Below are 19,356 nucleotides of genomic sequence, written 5' to 3'. Positions count from 1 at the left end.
TCTGAAGGAAGCAATCGCCCAGAAGCGGCCAGCTTTGGCCAATAGGAGAGGAATTGTGTTCCATCAGGACAACGCCAGGCCACACACATCGATAGTGACTTGTCAGAAGCTCCGGGAGCTTGGTTGGGAGGTTCTTATGCATCCACCTTATAGTCCGGACCTGGCACCAAGTGATTACCATCTGTTCCTGTCCATGGCGAACAATTTTGCTGGTGAAAAATTCGCTTCAAGAGAGGCTTGTGAAAATCGACTGTCTCAATTTTTTGCCAATAGGGACGAGGGCTTCTATGAGAGAGGCATAATGAAATTACCTTCAAAATGGCAACAAGTTATCGAACAAAACGGCGCATATTTGACCTAAATCGGATCATTCTAACTATGGTAATTAAAGCCTTCAATTTCATGCAAAAATAATGGATTTCTTTTTACTACACCTGATATGTACTGTTTCCTATATTTCTATGTATACACTATATTTGGATTAACTGTAAATATATTATATTTGGTAAATATGTATATTTGGATTGTACTGTAAATAACGTCAGCTTATGATATCTGGAATTTAATTCCAGGATAATCAAAATTCCAAAACTTAAAAATTAAATATCTCGGAAACTATAAGCGACCCCTATATAGTTATATCAGGAAGTCACTCAGAATTTTATCCTTTATAACATATTTCAAAATGAAAAAACCGGTGAGGTGTACCCCTTTCTATATATTTACCTCTACTTCAAATATACTTCAACGTACAATTATAAAACTTTAAAGTGAAATATCTCAGAAACTATAAGCAACCCCTATATAATTGCATTAGGAAAAGTCACTCAGAATTTCATCCTTTATAACATATTTCAAAATGAGAAAGATCGATGAGGTGCATCCGTTTAAATATATACAGTGGCGTACAAAACTTTTGAGCCACACAATTATTATTATATATTCATTTCATAATGAGCGTTAGAAACTTTACACATATATATAAACAAAATGTATTTATTTGTCCTATAATTATATAAACTTTACAAATTCTTCATAATTCTAAATACTTTATTTTCACACAATGTCTTATTACAAACAGTACAAAAGTTGCGCCAAAAAGTTTTCTTATGTATAAGAAAAATATATTATTGAAAAATAATAACAGAAAATGTTGTCAACGTTTTTCTAAACTTAATACTTTGTTGCCATGCCTTTAGAAGCAATCACTGCAGCATAACGGCAAAGTATTAAATTAGAAATGCGATCTTGAGGTAAATTTTGCCATTGAGTTTGCAAATCTTGCCACGATTCAGCTTTATTGAAGTGTTTCTTATTACCTGTACGTAGTTTGAGTTCTTGCCACAAATGCTCAATAGGATTCAAGTCCGGCGATTGCGAGGGCCAGTCAAAAACTCGCATTTTTTTCACGATGAAAAATTCTTTTATTAGTTTTGACGAATGTTTGGGATCGTTATCTTGTGGGAAAATCCAACCATGCGGCATGTTTCGAGTTGCATATGACAGCATATGCTGTGTCAATATATCTCGATACATTATAGCGTCCATAGTACCCGATCTCTCAACCAATGGACCAAGGCCATTATAAGAAAATGATCCCCAATCCATCACGTTACCTCCACCATGTTTTACGGTAGGAATTTTATATCTTCAGTAATATCTTGTGCCTGTTGGACGTCGTATATACTTTCTACCGTCACTTCCGAATAACTGAAAGTTTGACTCGTCAGAGAAAAGTACTTTTCGCCAACTTCAGTCCAATGTTCAAATTTCCTTGCAAAATTTAATCGAGCTTTCTTATTTTTTGCACTAATTAATGGTTTTTTTACATCAGCACGTCCTAAAAAGTCTACTTCCTTTAGATGTCGAAATATTGTACTTCGATTAATATCAGCAAGATTTTCTTCTCCTAGTTCTCGAGAAATATCCATGGCAGTTTTTCTAACATCTGCTACCGCCTTTCTTTTAATCATTTTATCGACGCGCTTTGTAGTTTTGCGAGGTCTACCGTTTCATGATTAATCAGCTAGAGAATTCGTCAACTTATATTTAGCAATAATCCTATTTACAGTACTTTTATCAATTAATAAGCAATAAACAATTTCGCGAGGAACCTTTCCTTGTTGAGAAAGATTAATCACGGCTTTGCGTAACTCAAGGCTTGTATGTTTTGGCATTGCGGTAGACAATAGACTGTAATTTAGTTAAAGCAAATATTTATGAAGGAGTTTCATAAGAAACGTAAATAAACCGAGCTCATAAAGTCACACAACAAGAATATGGCTCAATACTTTTGAGCACATGTAAATATTATATGATTAAATAATTAGAAACTATATAATTTCAAAATTTTGTAACTGTACTATTATTTGTAAGAATGTTATGTCAACTATTTTATATAATTAATTTTTAGAACAAATCAATATATTATCATATTTGTTAAAAAAACACTATGGCTCGAATTTTGCATGCCACTGTATATTTACCTTCGTGCGATAACGGAATGTCGGTAGAAAAATATACAAAGCGGCGAGATTCATCTCACTATCGCGCGTGTCCGCCTCTCGATAACGCGTACGGGTCTGCCCCGTTATTTCGCACGCCGATATATCGCGCCGAGATAATTAGTTCGTCGGTGCGACACACCGTGGCGCGTATTTGCATTCATATTCGTGGAAAGGAAAGGGAGGAAAAGTTGCGCGCAGTTACGAAGCGCGCTCGCGCATAAATCGCGGAATGAGAGGCGTTCAAACAGACGTGACTCTAAATTATAGTCGCCTTTGCGTATTGTTCGGCGCGCCGCCGCGATACATTAATGTATTTGCGGGATGAATTGTTGTCCCGGAGTTGAGAGCAAAATACAGGGAGCACAGCGCGCGGTGTATTCCGGCCACGTGTCTCTATGGCCGCTATGCAAGATGCACAATTGTTCGCGTCTGTATTCTCGGAGAAAGCGGCGTGTTCCCGGCGTCATAAAAGTATATCGTGAGAGAACGCGAGAGGGTAACAGCGGTCGCGATACTCTTCGTAGACGATTAAATATTCAACTTCGGGAACTTCGTCACGAGCGATCCTGCCGCAACTTTCAGAGCTTTATCCGCCTCAGTAATCGAAATGGAGATTCCTTGTCGCGCGGTGCGGCGAATTTTACCGCGAGTTAACTTGCAAATCGCTTCCCGCTCGAACGAGTGCGGCCAATTTTCAAGTCTCGATATATTCCCTGTCGGGAAATGAGAATTTTCAGTCTCTTTCTTTGAGCAGTTTCAGCTATCTGCAGGTAATTTTTACAGTGTTGATTTTTAGCAGTTTTAACTGTTTGCAAGTAATTTAATGGATATTATTTTATGATTTTTTTTCTTCTCCGGTTTGAAAAACTCCGCTTTGAAAAAAATGAAGATTTATTCGATTCTTTTTTGCTCAGTGGAATAGATTGATCCTTTAGTTTAATTGATACCGCAAAGGGAGAGGTTAATTCGCCGAAACATCGCCATTTTCAAAGTGTTTGTGTACAATTAAACGTAAAATTGCACTCTCACTGACAAAGAGAAGGGAATTGAAATGCTTTTACGCGCGTCTCTCTAGGGGAGACGAATCCGGCACGAAGGCCCTGTTCCAGTTCGATTTTCATTGCTCTCGTGTGTATTCTGCCCTTTCGGAGTGAGAGCGTTGAATCGCGATCTTTGGACACGTTATCACCGCCTCGTCGCGCGGAACAGCCGTCTGCGGCGTCTGTTGTGCACGAATCGCCCGCTAAAAAAGAACGTCCCGCCGGGATGATAATATATTTGTTTATCAGTCACGTGCCGCGCGGCGTATGTGTGCGTATGTGTGTATACATATCCGACGCGGATATTCGCAGATATCGCTCGTGCGCAACGGAGAAAACTGCTGCATCGAGCAATAACGCGCGGCATCGGCTAACACTCACGAGAAGAGATTCGCGCCGTGTTGCGAAAATCGCATGGAATGTCTCACGTGGGAATATAACCACGAAAAGTTATCGTACATCCATACAAAACGACACCAGGACGAAGAAGTGGTCTACACAACATGAGAAATCAATTTCCCGCGAGCTCCGATACGAAACTTCTCAATCCGGGAAGTTAAATTTAAAATTTTACGACGGCAGGGCGAGCATATAGCGCGATTTTATTGATCCCCCCGCGATCTCTTACGGGCGAGTACGCAGTGGCAGGAGAGAGAAGGGGGTTATTTGAGATTCGAAAGGGAAAGAAGACGTGTTTAGAAGTCCCGCGGAAATATACAATCGAGAACTCGGCTGCTCTCTTCTCGCGAGTGCATTACTCTCTTAATTCCAAGGCTCGCGACGTGCGTTCCGAAAATTCAGCTCGGAAACTAAATTGAAAGTCTTTAATAACCGCATATTACGGTTGTGTAAATCTCTCTCTTGCAGCTTCGACAAAATAGTTCCCTCTTAATGGTCCGGTTCTGTCTTATCTCTCGGTTGCGTCGCTTTACGTATCTCGAGGCACGGAAACTTCGCCGCGCAACTACGTGATCCTCGCAATTCCTAGTCTCGATTCGATTGCACAACGGGGTTATTATTCTAATAGCGGCTCTAACATCTATTGTGAATTCGCCGCGACGTTACCGCTTGCGATTATTGGGTTGGCAAATAAGTTCGTTCAGTTTTTTAGAGTAGAATAAAACACAATTTTTTGATACACGAGATAAATTTTAATCAATTATATTTCGCATCTCGTTCTTCAGATTACCGTGTAGTACTCCTCTCGAGCCGCGAGGTGTCACATCGGTTTGGAGATGACAAACAACCGCTCACGCCCCCTGGCTTCCTGCGTATCGTCTTCATATTCTTTCGATGTGCGTAAGGTTTCGCATCGGTCACCTTTAGATTGTGCGCAATAATGAAAAGAAAAGCGGAGAAAGATATAACGCATATCAAGAAAAGGCTAAAAAAGATGCACGAGAGGCAAGACAAAAGAAAAAAAAAAGCGCGTGCACGAGCGGCACAACACAAAGTTTATAATGCGCTTGCACGAGAGGCAAGACAGGAACAAAAAAAAAGTTTTGTATTTTTCCATGCGCTTGTACGAGTGACAAGACAGGAAAATCGTTGAGCGCGTGCACGAGCGGCACGATAACACAAAGTTTATAATGCGCTTGCACAAGAGGCAAGACAAAAGAAAAAAAAAAGAAAAAAAAGCGCGTGCACGAGCGGCACGACAACACAAAGTTTATAATGCGCTTGCACGAGAGGCAAGACCGGAACAAAAAAAATGTTTTATATTTTTCCGTGCGCTTGTACGAGTAACAAGACAGGAAAATCGTTGAGCGCGTGCACGAGCGGCACGACAACACAAAGTTTATAATGCGCTTGCACAAGAGGCAAGACAAAGGAAAAAAAAAAAGAAAAAAAGCGCGTGCACGAGCGGCACGACAACACAAAGTTTATAATGCGCTTGCACGAGAGGCAAGACAGGAACAAAAAAAGAAAAAAAAAGGTTGGTATTTTTCTGTGCGCTTGTACGAGTGACAAGACAGGAAAATCGTTAAGCGCGTGCACGAGCGGCACGACAACACAAAGTTTATAATGCGCTTGCACGAGAGGCAAGACAAGAACAAAAAAATATATATATATGTATATACATAGAGAATATACATGCATTAGTAAAGTATCAAATAAAATTAATGACCTGGATCACTTGATACAAAAGAAAGTACACAAGTAGATACGTCAATATTAGAGATCATGGGAGAGGATCCTACAAAACCTCAGAACTGGAAATACACCAATCCTTTTTAACAAGATGGCAATACTGGGCCCAAAGAGGTATATCAGAGGCAGAAAAGCAGGAGTTACTCAAAAAGTTAGCAGGGTCAGCCCTGGTGGCTTTAAGTGCAGCTATTACTAGCTGTGCAAAAGAGGAGAGCATAGATAAACTAGATTTTTTAGAAAAGCTATTGGATGCAGCTAAGTTATTGTCAGATCTACACTATAATCAAACACAATATAGAAAATCGGTCATAATGCCGGGGCTATCTAGGGAGGTCAAAGAAGTTTTAAAAAACTACGATATCTGACAAATATCTTTTTGGCGAGGACTTAGCAGATAAAATAAGAAATGCAAAGTCCTTAGAAAAGATGGCTCCAACTTTAAGGGTCCAGCCTCAAAATGCCACACACATCCCATCATCAAGGCAGAATTTAAACTTAAGAGGCTCTCTGGGGATAAGGCCTTACCCAAGACATGGGGGCAATATGTATGCACCAGGACAGGCCAAACAAAGATTGTTCTTCAAAAAAAGAGGACCCAACTTCAATCAAAGACCAGGTCAGACCTTGCAGACTCGGGGGAAATTCAGAACAATACAACAAACCAGATACCGTTAAACGTTAGTATTGCTGGAAGACTAGCACATTTTATCAAAAATTGGTTAAAAATAACGCAGAATAAGACTATATTAGAATACATTATCGGTTATAGAATAAAATTTTATAAAAAAGTTTACCAAGTTAAGGAGCCTAAAATAAGATTCGAATCAAGAAAAGTTTTAAAAAATGTAAAACAAGCGGTTAGAAAACTATGTGAGAAAGGAGCGATCGAAACTTGTAGAGGTAGCAAAAAGCAATTTATATCCCCATATTTCTTAACACAAAAATCAGATGGATCGCATAGATTTATTCTGAATTTAAAGGAATTAAATAGGCTTATTCCTACGGAACATTTTAAAATGGAAGATATAAGAACCGCCATGAGCTTAGTATCTTCTAGCGATTTTATGGCGCATATTGATTTAAAAGACGCATATTTTTTAATCCCAGTTCACAAAAGAAGCAGAAAATATTTAAGATTAAACGTTAGTCCAAGGATTTTTACCAAAATTCTAAAACCGGTAATGAATCAACTAAGACGAAAGGGTTGGAAATCAATAGTCTATTTGGACGATATCCTCTGCATCGCAGACAGTTTTGACAAGTGTAGCAAGAACGTGAAAGAAACAATTAGCTGGTTAGAATCGCTAGATTTTGTAATAAATAAGGAAAAAAGTATGTTGACGCCTGAAACAAGATGTAAATTTTTAGGCTTTATAATAGATACAGTTAGATATATTTTAGAATTGCCAGACAAGAAAAAAGAGGAGCTCATAGACCTTATAGAGGTGATATATAAAAAAAAAACGAGACAGTCCAATATCTGAATTTGCAACACTTATTGGAAAACTAGTGGCAGCTTGTCCAGCAGTAGAATATGGCTGACTATATATATAAAAAACCTTGAAAGGGAAAAGTTAATAGCATTAATGGTCAATGATGGAGACTATAACCAAAAAATGCTAATACCTAGACACATCTTACAGGATTTAAATTGATGGAAGTCCGGATTAAAATCGGCATATAGTAAAATCAAAAGAGATACGTTCAATCTAACAATATTTACAGACGCATCAGATACAGGATGGGGTGCTACAGACGGGTGTCAACAGACACATGGTTATTGGAACAAAAGTCAGAAAGCTCATCACATAAATTATAAAGAACTTTTAGCAATGAAATATGCCGTAGAGGAATTAGCTGCAGCAAGCAAAGATTGTAAAATCTTATTAAGAATAGATAACTCAACAGCGATCGCGTATATAAATAATATGGGAAGCGTTAGGTTCCCAGAACTTAATAATCTAGCAAGAAATATTTGACAATGAGCAGAAACTAGACGAAATTTTTTAGTGGCTTCATATATATCATCAAAACAAAATAAGGAAGCTGACGAGCTTTCAAGACTAACGAATGAAGATACCGAATGGGAGTTAACAAACTGGGCATTCCGAAAAATTGTCAGTGCGTTCGGAAAACCCGAGGTGGATTTATTTGCGACACCGGCAAACAAGAAATGTGAGGTCTTTGTGACCAAATATCCTGTACCTGATGCAGTACAAGTAGATGCATTTATCATGAAATGGTCCAATTTATATTTCTATGCTTTCCCACCATTTGCAATAATACTAAAAGTGCTAAGAAAAATTAGAAACGACAAAGCTACAGGAATTTTAGTTGTTCCAAATTGGCCAACACAGCCGTGGTTTCCCTTATTCACAGAATTACTAATAAGCAAACCACTAAATCTTAGATCGAACAATAACTTATTATTATCCATATGCAGGAACAGGGAACATCCACAAGGCAAATATATAAGTTTGATGGCAGGAAGAGTATCGACCAGGCATTTAAAAAAAAAAAAAGTACCCAACGAAGCAATAGATATTCTGCTAGCGTCGTTATCTGAATCAACACTTGCACAATATGAATCTGCGTTAAAGATATGGTGGTTATTCTGTGAAAATTCAAGAGAAAGGTTTTTCAATCCATCAATAGAAAAAGACCTCAGTTTCTTAACAGTTTCGAAAATGGAGCATCATATGCTACGTTAAACATTTATCGTAGTGCAATTTCTTTGATATCAAATAATAAAATAGGAGGAAATGAACTTATATGTAGATTTTTAAAAGGAGTGTTTAACAGAAAACCACAAACACCTAAATACTCACATATATGGGACGTAACAAGGGTATTAGAGTACTTAGAAAAACTAAATCCGTTAGAAAAGCTTTCATTTATTCAACTAACAGAAAAGACAGTTGCCTTGTTAGCATTATGTACAGCTCACAGAGCACAAACTCTAGCCTCCATAAAAATAACAAATATTTACAAGACAGGAAACAATATTCATATAAAAATAGAAGACAGAATTAAAACTTCGGGGCCAGGAAGATTTCAACCCTTGCTCGTACTCCCTGAATTTAAAGAAAAGCCGAGCTTGTGCATCGCAACAACTCTTAATAGATATTTACAAATTACATAAAGCTTACGAGGCCAAGAAAGCAACTTATTTATAGCCATAAAGAAGCCATTTGTAGCAGTAGGATCACAAACAATAGCACAAACAAGATGGATCAAAAAAGGTCCTCCAAAAAAGTGGCATAGACGTTTCAAATTTTAAAGCCCATTCTATAAGACACGCGGTTACCTCTGCAGCATATGCAAAAGGCATAAGTTTTGACACTATTAGAAGAACAGCGGACTGGACGGAAAAATCGAAAGTCTTCGCTAAATTCTATAATAGACCTATCGTAGAAGAAGAAGGTATATTAGCAAATGCGGTATTAGGAAATAGAAAATGATATAAAAATGTAAAAAAAAAAAATTGCTGCCTCTCTAAAGAACTACACAGTAATCTGAAGAACGAGGCGCGAAATATAATTGAACAGTCGAGCGAACTTACCTGTAAGTGAAGTTCGGCTGCAATTATATGAGAGCCTCGTTCAAAAGATTACAGTCCCTCCCAGTAATTTCAAAGGAAAGTTACCTAACCCAAAATACCCCATACAGCAATTTTTTGAAAAAACTACTCTAAAGAATATGAAGACGATACGCAGGAGGCCAGGGAGCGTGAGCGGTTGTTTGTCATCTCCAAACCGATATGACATCTCGCGGCTCGAGAGGAGTACTACACGGTAATCTTTTGAACGAGGCTCTCATATAATTGCAGCCGAACTTCACTTACAGGTAAGTTCGCTCGACTGTTCAATTATATATTGGCCATCTTTATCGATGACCTCTAGCCATCTTTCCACCGACTTCATTATGTCGCGCGCCTTTCGCTCGCTCCTACTCTTTGTTATTGAATCGCGGCGCATACTTGAAAACTCGTCGCATCGAATGTTGACATGTCGCAACAATCGCATGTGCGGCACGAGTTCGCTACATGCGCTTACCAGATATGTCGGTAATTACTTTCCGGTTTTTGTAACAGATGTCACTAGCCATAAGTATGTAATGTTATGATTTGATACACATGTCATTTTATTCTACTGACATTAACCTCAAAACTACACAAGTTACGTTCCGCCAAAATAACAGCGTTATAGATTAATAATTTTTTGAAAATGTCGAGCTTTGTGCCTGAAAACGTGCATTTGCGGCACGCATTACTTTTCTTGTTTAATCAAAAAAAAAAAGCCGCTGAAAGTCATCGTTTGCTGGTAGAGACTTACGGTGAGCATGCTCCAACCATAAGAACATGTGAAACGTGGTTCCGACAATTCAAATGTGGTGATTTCAACGTTCAAGATAAAAAACGTCCTGGTAGGCCGAAAACGTTTGAAGATGCGGAATTGCAGGAGTTATTGGATGAAGACCCAACACAAACTCAAAAACAATTGGCAGAAAAGTTGAATGTAAGCCGAGTAGCAATTTGTGAACGATTACAAGCGATGGGAAAGATCCAAAAGATGGGAAGATGGGTGCCATATGAATTGAATGACAGGCAGTTGGAAAATCGAAAAATCGTCAGTGAAATGCTGCTTCAAAGGTATGAAAGGAAGTAATTTCTGATCGAATAGTAACGGGTGATGAAAAATGGATTTATTTCGAAAACCCCAAGCGAAAAAAATCATGGTTATCACCTGGCGAAGGCGGCCCATCGACTGCAAGGCCAAATCGCTTTGGTCGCAAGACCATGCTCTGTGTCTGGTGGGACCAGGTTGGTGTCGTATATTATGAACTGTTGAAACCTGGAGAAATAGTTAATACTGATCGCTACCAACAACAAATGATCAATTTGAACTGTGCATTGATCGAAAAACGTCCACAATACGCTCAAAGACATGATAAGGTGATTTTGCAACATGACAACGCGCCGTCTCATACAGCAAAACCAGTCAAAGAAGTGTTGAAATCACTTGGATGGGAAGTTTTATCGCACCCGCCGTACTCTCCAGACCTGGCTCCATCCGATTACCACCTTTTCGCATCGATGGGGCACGCGCTTGCAGAGCAGTACTTCGCCGATTTCGAAGAAGTTAAAAAATGGCTCGATGAATGGTTTAGCTCAAAAGAGAAACAGTTCTTTTGGAATGACATCCATAAATTGCCTGAGAGATGGGCAAAATGTATAGAATCAAATGGCCAATACTTTGAATAAATATATTTTAACTATCCATTGTAAATAACGTGTTTTCTTTAGCGAAAAAACCGGAAAGGAATTACCGACACACCTGGTAGATCACACATCGCGCGCGCGTCTCGCGGACGCGTGTGTGCGTGTGTCTAATTAGACACGGCGGGACTCCTTTTATCGCGCCCTTTTATTCGTTAGGCGATACCTCTGCTGGTCGAGCGAATGGATACTTCGGAAATTTTTCGAGGAAGGCTTCTCAGATCGCCTTTGACGTTCGAGAATTAATATTGATTACGGGAAAAATTACAGAGTAGCAGTACACATCTTCCGCGTTAACGATCCTCTTTCCGATATTTTGAGGTACAGTCGTTTGTACAAAGAGTTTGCATGTTTTGACAAGCAAGACATTTTTTCCTTTTTGACGAGTTTGCAAACAGTCCAAGCTCACGAGGCTGCGCACTGAGAGATTCGAGAGCTGTCATATTTTCAAATACGAGAAGTGTGCGAAACTGATCAATTAATTCGGTATTGTTAAATTCGCGTGATTATAAACTCATTGATAAGAGGGAAAAGCGTCGCAAATTTTGTACGCGAAATTTTGCTCAATGCGCGCACAGTCTGTAATATTCATTTATCGAATTGATCAACTTTGCTCGTGCGCAGAGTATTGGGAATGGAGAGTAAAAAGATGCGTCGGCGATGAAGGAATTAGTAGACAAATGTTCGCGGCTAGTTGTAATATTGGGTTGGCAAATAAGTTCGGTAATTCGTTCGGTTTTTGTTTCAGTGTAAGTTTCATGCAGATTCGCTTTTCTTTTCTCAGCGCTATCGTGCAAATCGAATACACACTTGAAAAAGGTTATGTTTCACTGTTTATGTTGTGGTATGTTTGGTTTGGCTAACATCAGTATTGATATGTGCTGTGCGTAGCTGTGAATATAGAAATAAATAACATGCATTATCGTCACATTTTGCTCTATTATTTTAAAAAAGGCAAACGAGCTGCGGATGCTCATAAAAAGATATGCCGTATGTATGGAGATGATGCCTTGACAGAACGCGTATGCCAAAAGTGGCATGCCAATTTCCGTTCTGGAGATTTCGACGTCAATGATGCGCCTCGCTCCGGTCGCCCGACCGAGATTAATTCAAGTGACATTAAGGCTATAATCGAAGTAAATCAATCCCAATCGGTACGAGAGATTGCTACGACATTGAATATATCCCACACAAGCGTAGAAAAGCATTTGCGCCAGCTGAGATACGTTTCTCGGCTTAATGTTTGGGTGCCGCATCAATTAATCGAGACTAACTTGACCACACGCATATCCATCTGCGACTCGCTACGGAAACGCCAAGAAAACGACCCATTTTTGAAACGAATGACGTGACGGGTGACGAAAAATGGGTCGTCTACGATAATGTAACATGTAATGTAAGAAAGATCATGGAGGCGCAGCAGCGAGCCACCGCAAACAACCTCGAAGGCAAGATTGCGAGATCCGAGGAAAATAATGCTCTCCGTATGGTGGGATTTCAAGGATGTCATCTATTACGAACTGTTACCGTCAGGTAACAGGCAAAATTCAACTGTATACTGTTGATTCAACTGTATACTGTTCGCAATTGACGAAATTGAACCAAGCAATCCGCACAAAACGTCCAGAACTGGCAAATCGCAAGGGTGTCGTCTTCCACCACGACAACGCCAGACCTCATACGTCGTTGACCACTCGGAACAAATTGCTTCAGCTTGGCTGGGATGTTTTGCCTCATCTTCCGTATTCGCCGGATCCATGCCTCTTCCGATTATCATTTATTCCGGTCGCTGCAGAACTCTATGAACGGGAAAACCTTCAAGGATGAAAAGGCCATTAAAAATCACCTGGATTGGTTTCTCGCCGATAAGCCCCAGACGTTTTACGAGCCCGCGTTCGCGGTGACGGAGCGGCGATTGATTGTTAAACGAGAACTGACGAACTCATAATCGGAAGGAGGGTGGTAATTTGCGAGAATTAATCGCGACCGATCGAGTGTGAATCGCGCCAAATTTTCCAGTCTTGTTTGATCACGATCAAACAAGTCACGATTATCGCGCCCAATACGGGACGCGCGTGCATGTGATAAGATTATTATTTATCGCTTCTTCCTCCATTCCCCCCTCCCTTGGAATCTGTATCACAGGGTAACGAATAATTTGCGCTAAATGCCCACGCATATCAATCCGTAATATCCAAGAATAGAAATTTCCGTCGGAGTGATGTATGTGTGTGTATATATATATATATATATATATATATATATATATATATATATACAGGGTGTATAAAATATACCGGGACGGCGAAATATCTCGAGAACTAAGCATTTCAGAAAAAAATGTTTCATACAAAAGTTGTATAGTTTTCAAATGGGACATAAAACAACTATGTCATTTTTTCACTGATGATTACCTTTCTTAAATGGAAACTTCAAACTTTTTTATTATATCACTTTTTCTGCCAATTAATACATTTGAACCACTTTCGCCTGAAATATTTTTTTCTAAAATGCTCAGCTTTCGAGATATTTCACCGTCCCGGTATTTTTTGTACATCCTATACATGTATGTATGTGTGTGTTCGCTAGTATATTATATTGTACATACCGAATTCTACACACATGTATCCACGTGTTATTATCTTAGCGATTTCGTGAGGCCCAAACTTGCCGAGTGAATAAACGATCGATGCGAAGATCGGCACGATTGTCACCCATACACATAAAAAATCATTATCAAACCGAAAACGTAACGCTCAAGTTCGAGCGTTACCGGCTGCCTTTGTTCGAAATTTTTTGTGAAGATTACTCGAACCTCTTGCAGGCAACAGCGCATTTTGTATTCGACGTCAGTCGAATAAAACGAAAGATAAGCGAACAAACATGCGTGCCGTCGCGTAATTCGTATTTGCTGGAAAACCTCATTTCGAGGGCTCCGGGGTAAGAATAAATGACGTTAATCGCGTCGGTCTAGTCTGGTGTCAACATGTTATTCGCGGAAGATACCGCGTGCTTTTATTCTAATCGCATTCTCTGCATATATCGATTACGCGCGGACTGCAAATGTCGAGGTTCCGCGAGGACGAATATTTTTACGCGATAACGTGGCGCGCGTCCCGAAAGATCGCGCCTGCGTAAAACGTAACGTTAAACGGGTTCGGTGTTGCCACGAATCGCGTAATATAGTCCGCGCTTGTGTTCTTCTCTCTTTCTTCCTCCTCTTACCTTCTCTCTTTCTCTTTCCTTTTAATCACACATGCAACGATCACGCGTTCAAGTGGAGGGGTCGCGCTCTTCCGCGAGCGATTACTCGAGAACGATAAAACGTCAGCCGCCACTTTGGCGCGAGCGCGACTCGCGCTGCAGCCGCGTAGAAAATTTTCGGTGAAACGCGCCTCGCGACCAGGACCGACGCACTCGTGCTGCTAGGCGAGAGATTCGACGATAGTTCGACGAGCTCGCTGATAAGCCGGTCTTCAATTGCCAGTCGTGAAACTTTTCCTGGCTTCTGTGCGAGGAGAGAGATCGACGAATGATAGACTGAGAGAGATAGACGCGATAAGGTATCTCACCACGTCGCGATATACCGTGGATATAATTCTTATTACCTGTAATCTTCGTAAGATCATAATCGTAAAGGAGACTTTACCGGACGGTAATAGCGTCGACGATTCAGGCGTGCGGGACTGTTCGGGAAGCAACGGAAGAGAATTGCGCGACTTGAGCGCAATTGCAAAATGCGCGTCGTATAACTCGCGACTCATGCGAGATGACGCGGAATCTCTCAGCGATCCGGCTCATTCGCGATACGATTCAACGTCGTGACGCAACATCGAGAAACAATTGCTCGTAAAGCACGTTTCGTTTGCGATAGTCGCAACGAGGGAAAAAGGAGGAAAATAAGAGCCCGTTTATCTAATGCGTCCGCGCATATCGTTAGTTTTGTGCATACATTCGCTTTTTATCAACAATATTCTCACTGATTTGTACCGTTACTTATGCTAATCGAAACGACAGGATGTTTTTTCTTTATTCCTCTCGCACCGAAACTGATGCAATCCGTATCAATACGCGCTGTGAAAACACCACGTGAAAAGTAGGTCGTCGTAAAACAAGCCACGACGACGATAACGACGACGACGAGTCGATCCGCTGATTGACCGGACGAACGAACGAACAAATTTTTAACAGCCAATCCGCTCGCTTCGACTGCTCGAACGACGCAATCACTTTTTCTTTTCTTTTTCCCGTCCGGTTCCACGTGGCCGAATCGACACCTAGACACACCTTCGCTCGCTTCGCTGCTATTGTCTGGGGGACAATATGTCTAGGAATAAACTAGCTTTCGCTTAGTAACAACTAGAGTCGCTGTATCATCGAATGAAACTGACATATGACTGGCGTTTATTATCGAGTTTTATTTGAAAACCGCCTCTTTCTCGAATACCAATTCGCGGATTATCAATCACTCAAATAGACGCTTCTATAAAACGCGTTTGATTTATATACAGATTACTAGGTATTAATTCTCGGCCTTTTTGGCATAATTTTGATTCTGTATTCCTCCGAGCTTCTTTAAACATAGCTAGAAATAGCCGGTTGAGTGACTCCCAGTTCTGCAACAAGCTCCTTTTGCGTCTGATAAGGATTTTCCTTGAGTAATTCTTCCAATTTCATCATCTTCAATTTTTTGTGGTTATCCAGGGTGTTCTTCATCCTGGAGATCCAAATCCCCGGAAACCATTCCGGAACTTCCGGAACCACTTTTTACACGTGCTGTAGGAGGACATAGTATTCTCGCCCAAAAGGCCAAACAAATCATTTTTTGTGCTTCTGCAACATTTTTTTAAGTTGGAATGCGAAAAGGAGGTAGTGCCTCAGATGCTGCTTTTCGAACGACATTGCTTTTAGTGTTATTCTTTGAGGATATATCAGTAGTACCATCAACTATTACAGCTCATTTTAAAGATGCCGCTTTAAAACGACTGTTTAGTGAAAAAGAAATTCAATTTGCCTGTACAGGTGCCTGTAGTCGATTCAATGTAGGAGCCAAGAATTAATTGATATACTTAATATACGTATATATCCCCGTCTCGTATCGACTTATTGTTAAGAGAAAAAAAATATACATCGAGCTTCGCAAGCCCAAAGTCGCGATTGATAAGGAATCGAAAGTCGAATAAAGCGTGAAAAGAAGAACGGCGTCTCGACGTTGGAAGTATCAACGATTGACCTTTTGACCGCGCAGCACGCTTTAACAAAAAAGCATTGTGCGATGCGATACTCGCATGACAGTCGCTGAAACTGGTTAGGCCGCGTCATTATACTTATTGTCAGAGACGCGAACGTCGTTCACGCGTGCAGAATACTTACTTCTGAATGAAATACGAAGGTAGTAACACTCGCGACATTGGTGATAAAACCCAGTACTCAGCATATAATGACAAAAATAATTCCTTGGACAATCGAACAACCTTGGACAATTTTTAAGTGGCAGATTCCTAAGAAAAAAAAATGCGCCACACAGGAGCAAAAATGTCTATCTTTCTTAACTTTATTCAACGCCCGTACAAAGTGCAAAATGCGTGTCGTTACGTAGACTCGAGTAATTTTGCAAGAGATTGCAAAGCTATCTCGATCGCACTGCCGGTTGCAGCGTTAAACAGTCGCATGTGGATCAAGGCTCGCCTACGCTTTATTTATATTCTCGTGCAGCGCCATTTCTTCGCTCTTTCCGCATGAATCACACGTTGACATCATGGTGTTTATCAGACGAAAGAGCTACCGGCGAACGGCGGAATCTTCTGCTCCGCTATCGCGATGCAAATGCACCCCGCACTCGCCGCATGTGGTCATCGTCGATCGGCGACGCGATCAATGGGTGCGTTCACGACACTCAACGGCAACTGTGCAACTGTTGAGTGATTTTGTCCTGAACGCTACTGAGTGAGCGGTCGCCATTTTTCTCATCATAAATATTCAACGCTACCTTTACTGATCAGTCTTCGATCCAACATGGCGCAGCCCATGAATAAAGAAAATAACAAAGAGAATAGTCATATAAATCCAAATATATATAGCGGGGAATGTCTAGGATGGTGTAGAATACATTGTAATAGACACATACGAATTATATTTATACAAATACTTAATAATTACAAGACACATAAACGTGTAGACGGGCCATAATATTTAGTACGTTTATCTGACATTTTTTCCGCGCAACCAAATCGAGCAGAACTCTGATCAGTTGCGTTCAGTGTACATTTCTACTGCTCACTCATCGCTCACTCATCGGATGCTCAACTGTTGTGCAACTGTTGAGCTTCGTGAACGTAGTAACGCACCCATTGACATCCGCGTCGCTTTAACTTCGCACGCCTGACAACTTTGGACTTTCCCATTTATTATCGCAGCGCTTTCGCAATAGGCGAATCACTTAATCAATTCGCCGCGATGTGCCGCGTCTTCCGCCAAAATCACGCGCGGTTGCAGCTCTAAAGATGCAACGATTTCTCAGAATATCGATAACGATATTATTCGTCATTCAAAACCATCGATAACGATAATATCGATAATTTTTAAATAAATATCGATATCTATATCGATATTTATATAGAAAAATGTATACATATATGGGTATGCATATAAAGGGTATACACGAAAAATTTAAAAAGATTTTTAACAAATTTTTATCCTCATATAATTTATTGTCATATTTTTATTAGAAAATATATAATAAACCGCATTGGTTGCTGGAGATCATTGCATATCTATATGGAGCAGGAGATTTATTACGGTTTAATGATTGAGGTGAAAATGATAAAAAAGTGAGCGAATTTATTCGGGACATCGACCAGTTACATGATATATACACACATGTGTATTCTAGTGAATTCGCTCACTTTTGTAATATTCATCTCGGTCGTAGTAGAACTATAATGGTTCCCAGAGATGTAACTGAAAAATACGAAATATCAGTAAAATTTATATCGATATATCGATTTTATCACAGATGGAAAAATATCAATAAATATTCGATATTTATCTCTCGATATCTCTCGATATTTCGATATTATCGATTTATCGTTGCACCCTTAGTCGCAGCATCGATTATTGCTCGATTCTCTTCCAAGATATCAAGACGCTCGTCGTCAGTGAACAAACTTACGTCGCCCGACTCGTCGGTTAACCGTATCGCGTCCTCGCAGCCGAGGAAGGTGCAATTTGCACGACAGGAAAAAATGACGACGAGGCGTTGCACGCGCGATCTTTCACGCATGACCCGCTCGGCCCGCAAGGCGAAAGAAATGCGCGTAGGCAATATGTCGGGCCAATTGTGTCTACACCACAAGAGTTCCGTGACCTGCGACGATGAAGAAGCGCGATATTCATAGTCTGCGCGTCAGTTCACTCTGCGGTGAGCGACTTATCGTCGTATACCATACACGCCCGCAACGACACGTAAACGATCGTCCGCGCGATTTGCGATTTCGTTTATCAACTACGCTCCCTTTTTCTTTCCCTTCTTCTCTCCCTCTCTCTCTCTCTCTCTCTCTCTCTCTCTCTCTCTCTCTCTCCCTCTCTCTCTCTCTCTCTCTCTCTCTCTCTCTCGCGCGCGCGCGCGCGCGCGCGTGCGGAAAATTCGCACGCTGGGCAGAAGCTCCTGTTGAATTCGAGAACGAATTCAGCTGGGAACCCTTCTTACGTACAAGAACACGCGCGTGCAGGTGTTGCAATGCGAGGTCGCGACTGAATAAGTTTAATTATCTCCTCGTCTCATTTGCACACGTCACGTGTAACGTGACGCGCGCTTCAGCTCGTAAACATATTCTACGTGTCCGGAGCGAGTGAATAATAATCTGTGGACCCTTCTTGTTGCAGAGAATGGCGGCACTTTGAAGATCCTGCTGAGCTTCGCCGTGGGTGCGTTGTTGGGTGACGTTTTCCTACATCTTTTGCCGGAAGCTTTTGAGAGCGAATTTCAGAGACGAGGTAATTCATTATGATGTTTGCTCCTGTGCTTCGCTTGCGCGACGAGGTCCCATCTCGTACAGAGTATTTGAATTTAGATATATCGTAGCAAAAAGCAAAAAGAAAGAACGAAAAATGAGAAAAGGAGTCGCATGCTTTTTGAGCGCGTTCGAAGGACGCTATTAGCACTATTAATTTGGCAGAAGCTGCCAAAACTATTCATAAAGCGTGATAACGCGTAGTGTAACTTTAACATCACTATATTATACTAATTAATATATTAGCGTCGTTTCCGCATTTTAAACATCTTTTCAGTTTTAACACCCCCAAGATTATAATATACTAAATAGCGCTAATAACGCCTCTCCGAATCCTATTCCGAATGCTTTGGACCTTTGGACGTCGA

The 19,356-nt window shown here is 40.6% G+C and overlaps 1 protein-coding gene across 1 annotated transcript in view; it reads left to right on the top strand.

The window, feature by feature from the left end:
* The window catches only part of Zip99C (Zinc transporter Zip99C), a 32,329-nt gene that overhangs the window by 9,881 nt on the left and 3,092 nt on the right, over positions 1-19,356 (top strand). The window contains exon 2 of the mRNA XM_011155163.3: positions 18,861-18,971. Within this exon, the coding sequence (XP_011153465.1) occupies positions 18,861-18,971 (111 nt within the window). The remainder of the gene's footprint in view (positions 1-18,860; positions 18,972-19,356) is intronic.

Source organism: Harpegnathos saltator, unplaced genomic scaffold (genome assembly GCF_003227715.2).
Source record: "Harpegnathos saltator strain DR-91 unplaced genomic scaffold, Hsal_v8.6 scaffold59, whole genome shotgun sequence".
Taxonomy (NCBI): Eukaryota; Metazoa; Arthropoda; class Insecta; order Hymenoptera; family Formicidae; genus Harpegnathos; species Harpegnathos saltator.
Note: the sequence above shows the minus strand (reverse complement) of the source record. Positions and strands in the feature narration are given on the sequence as shown.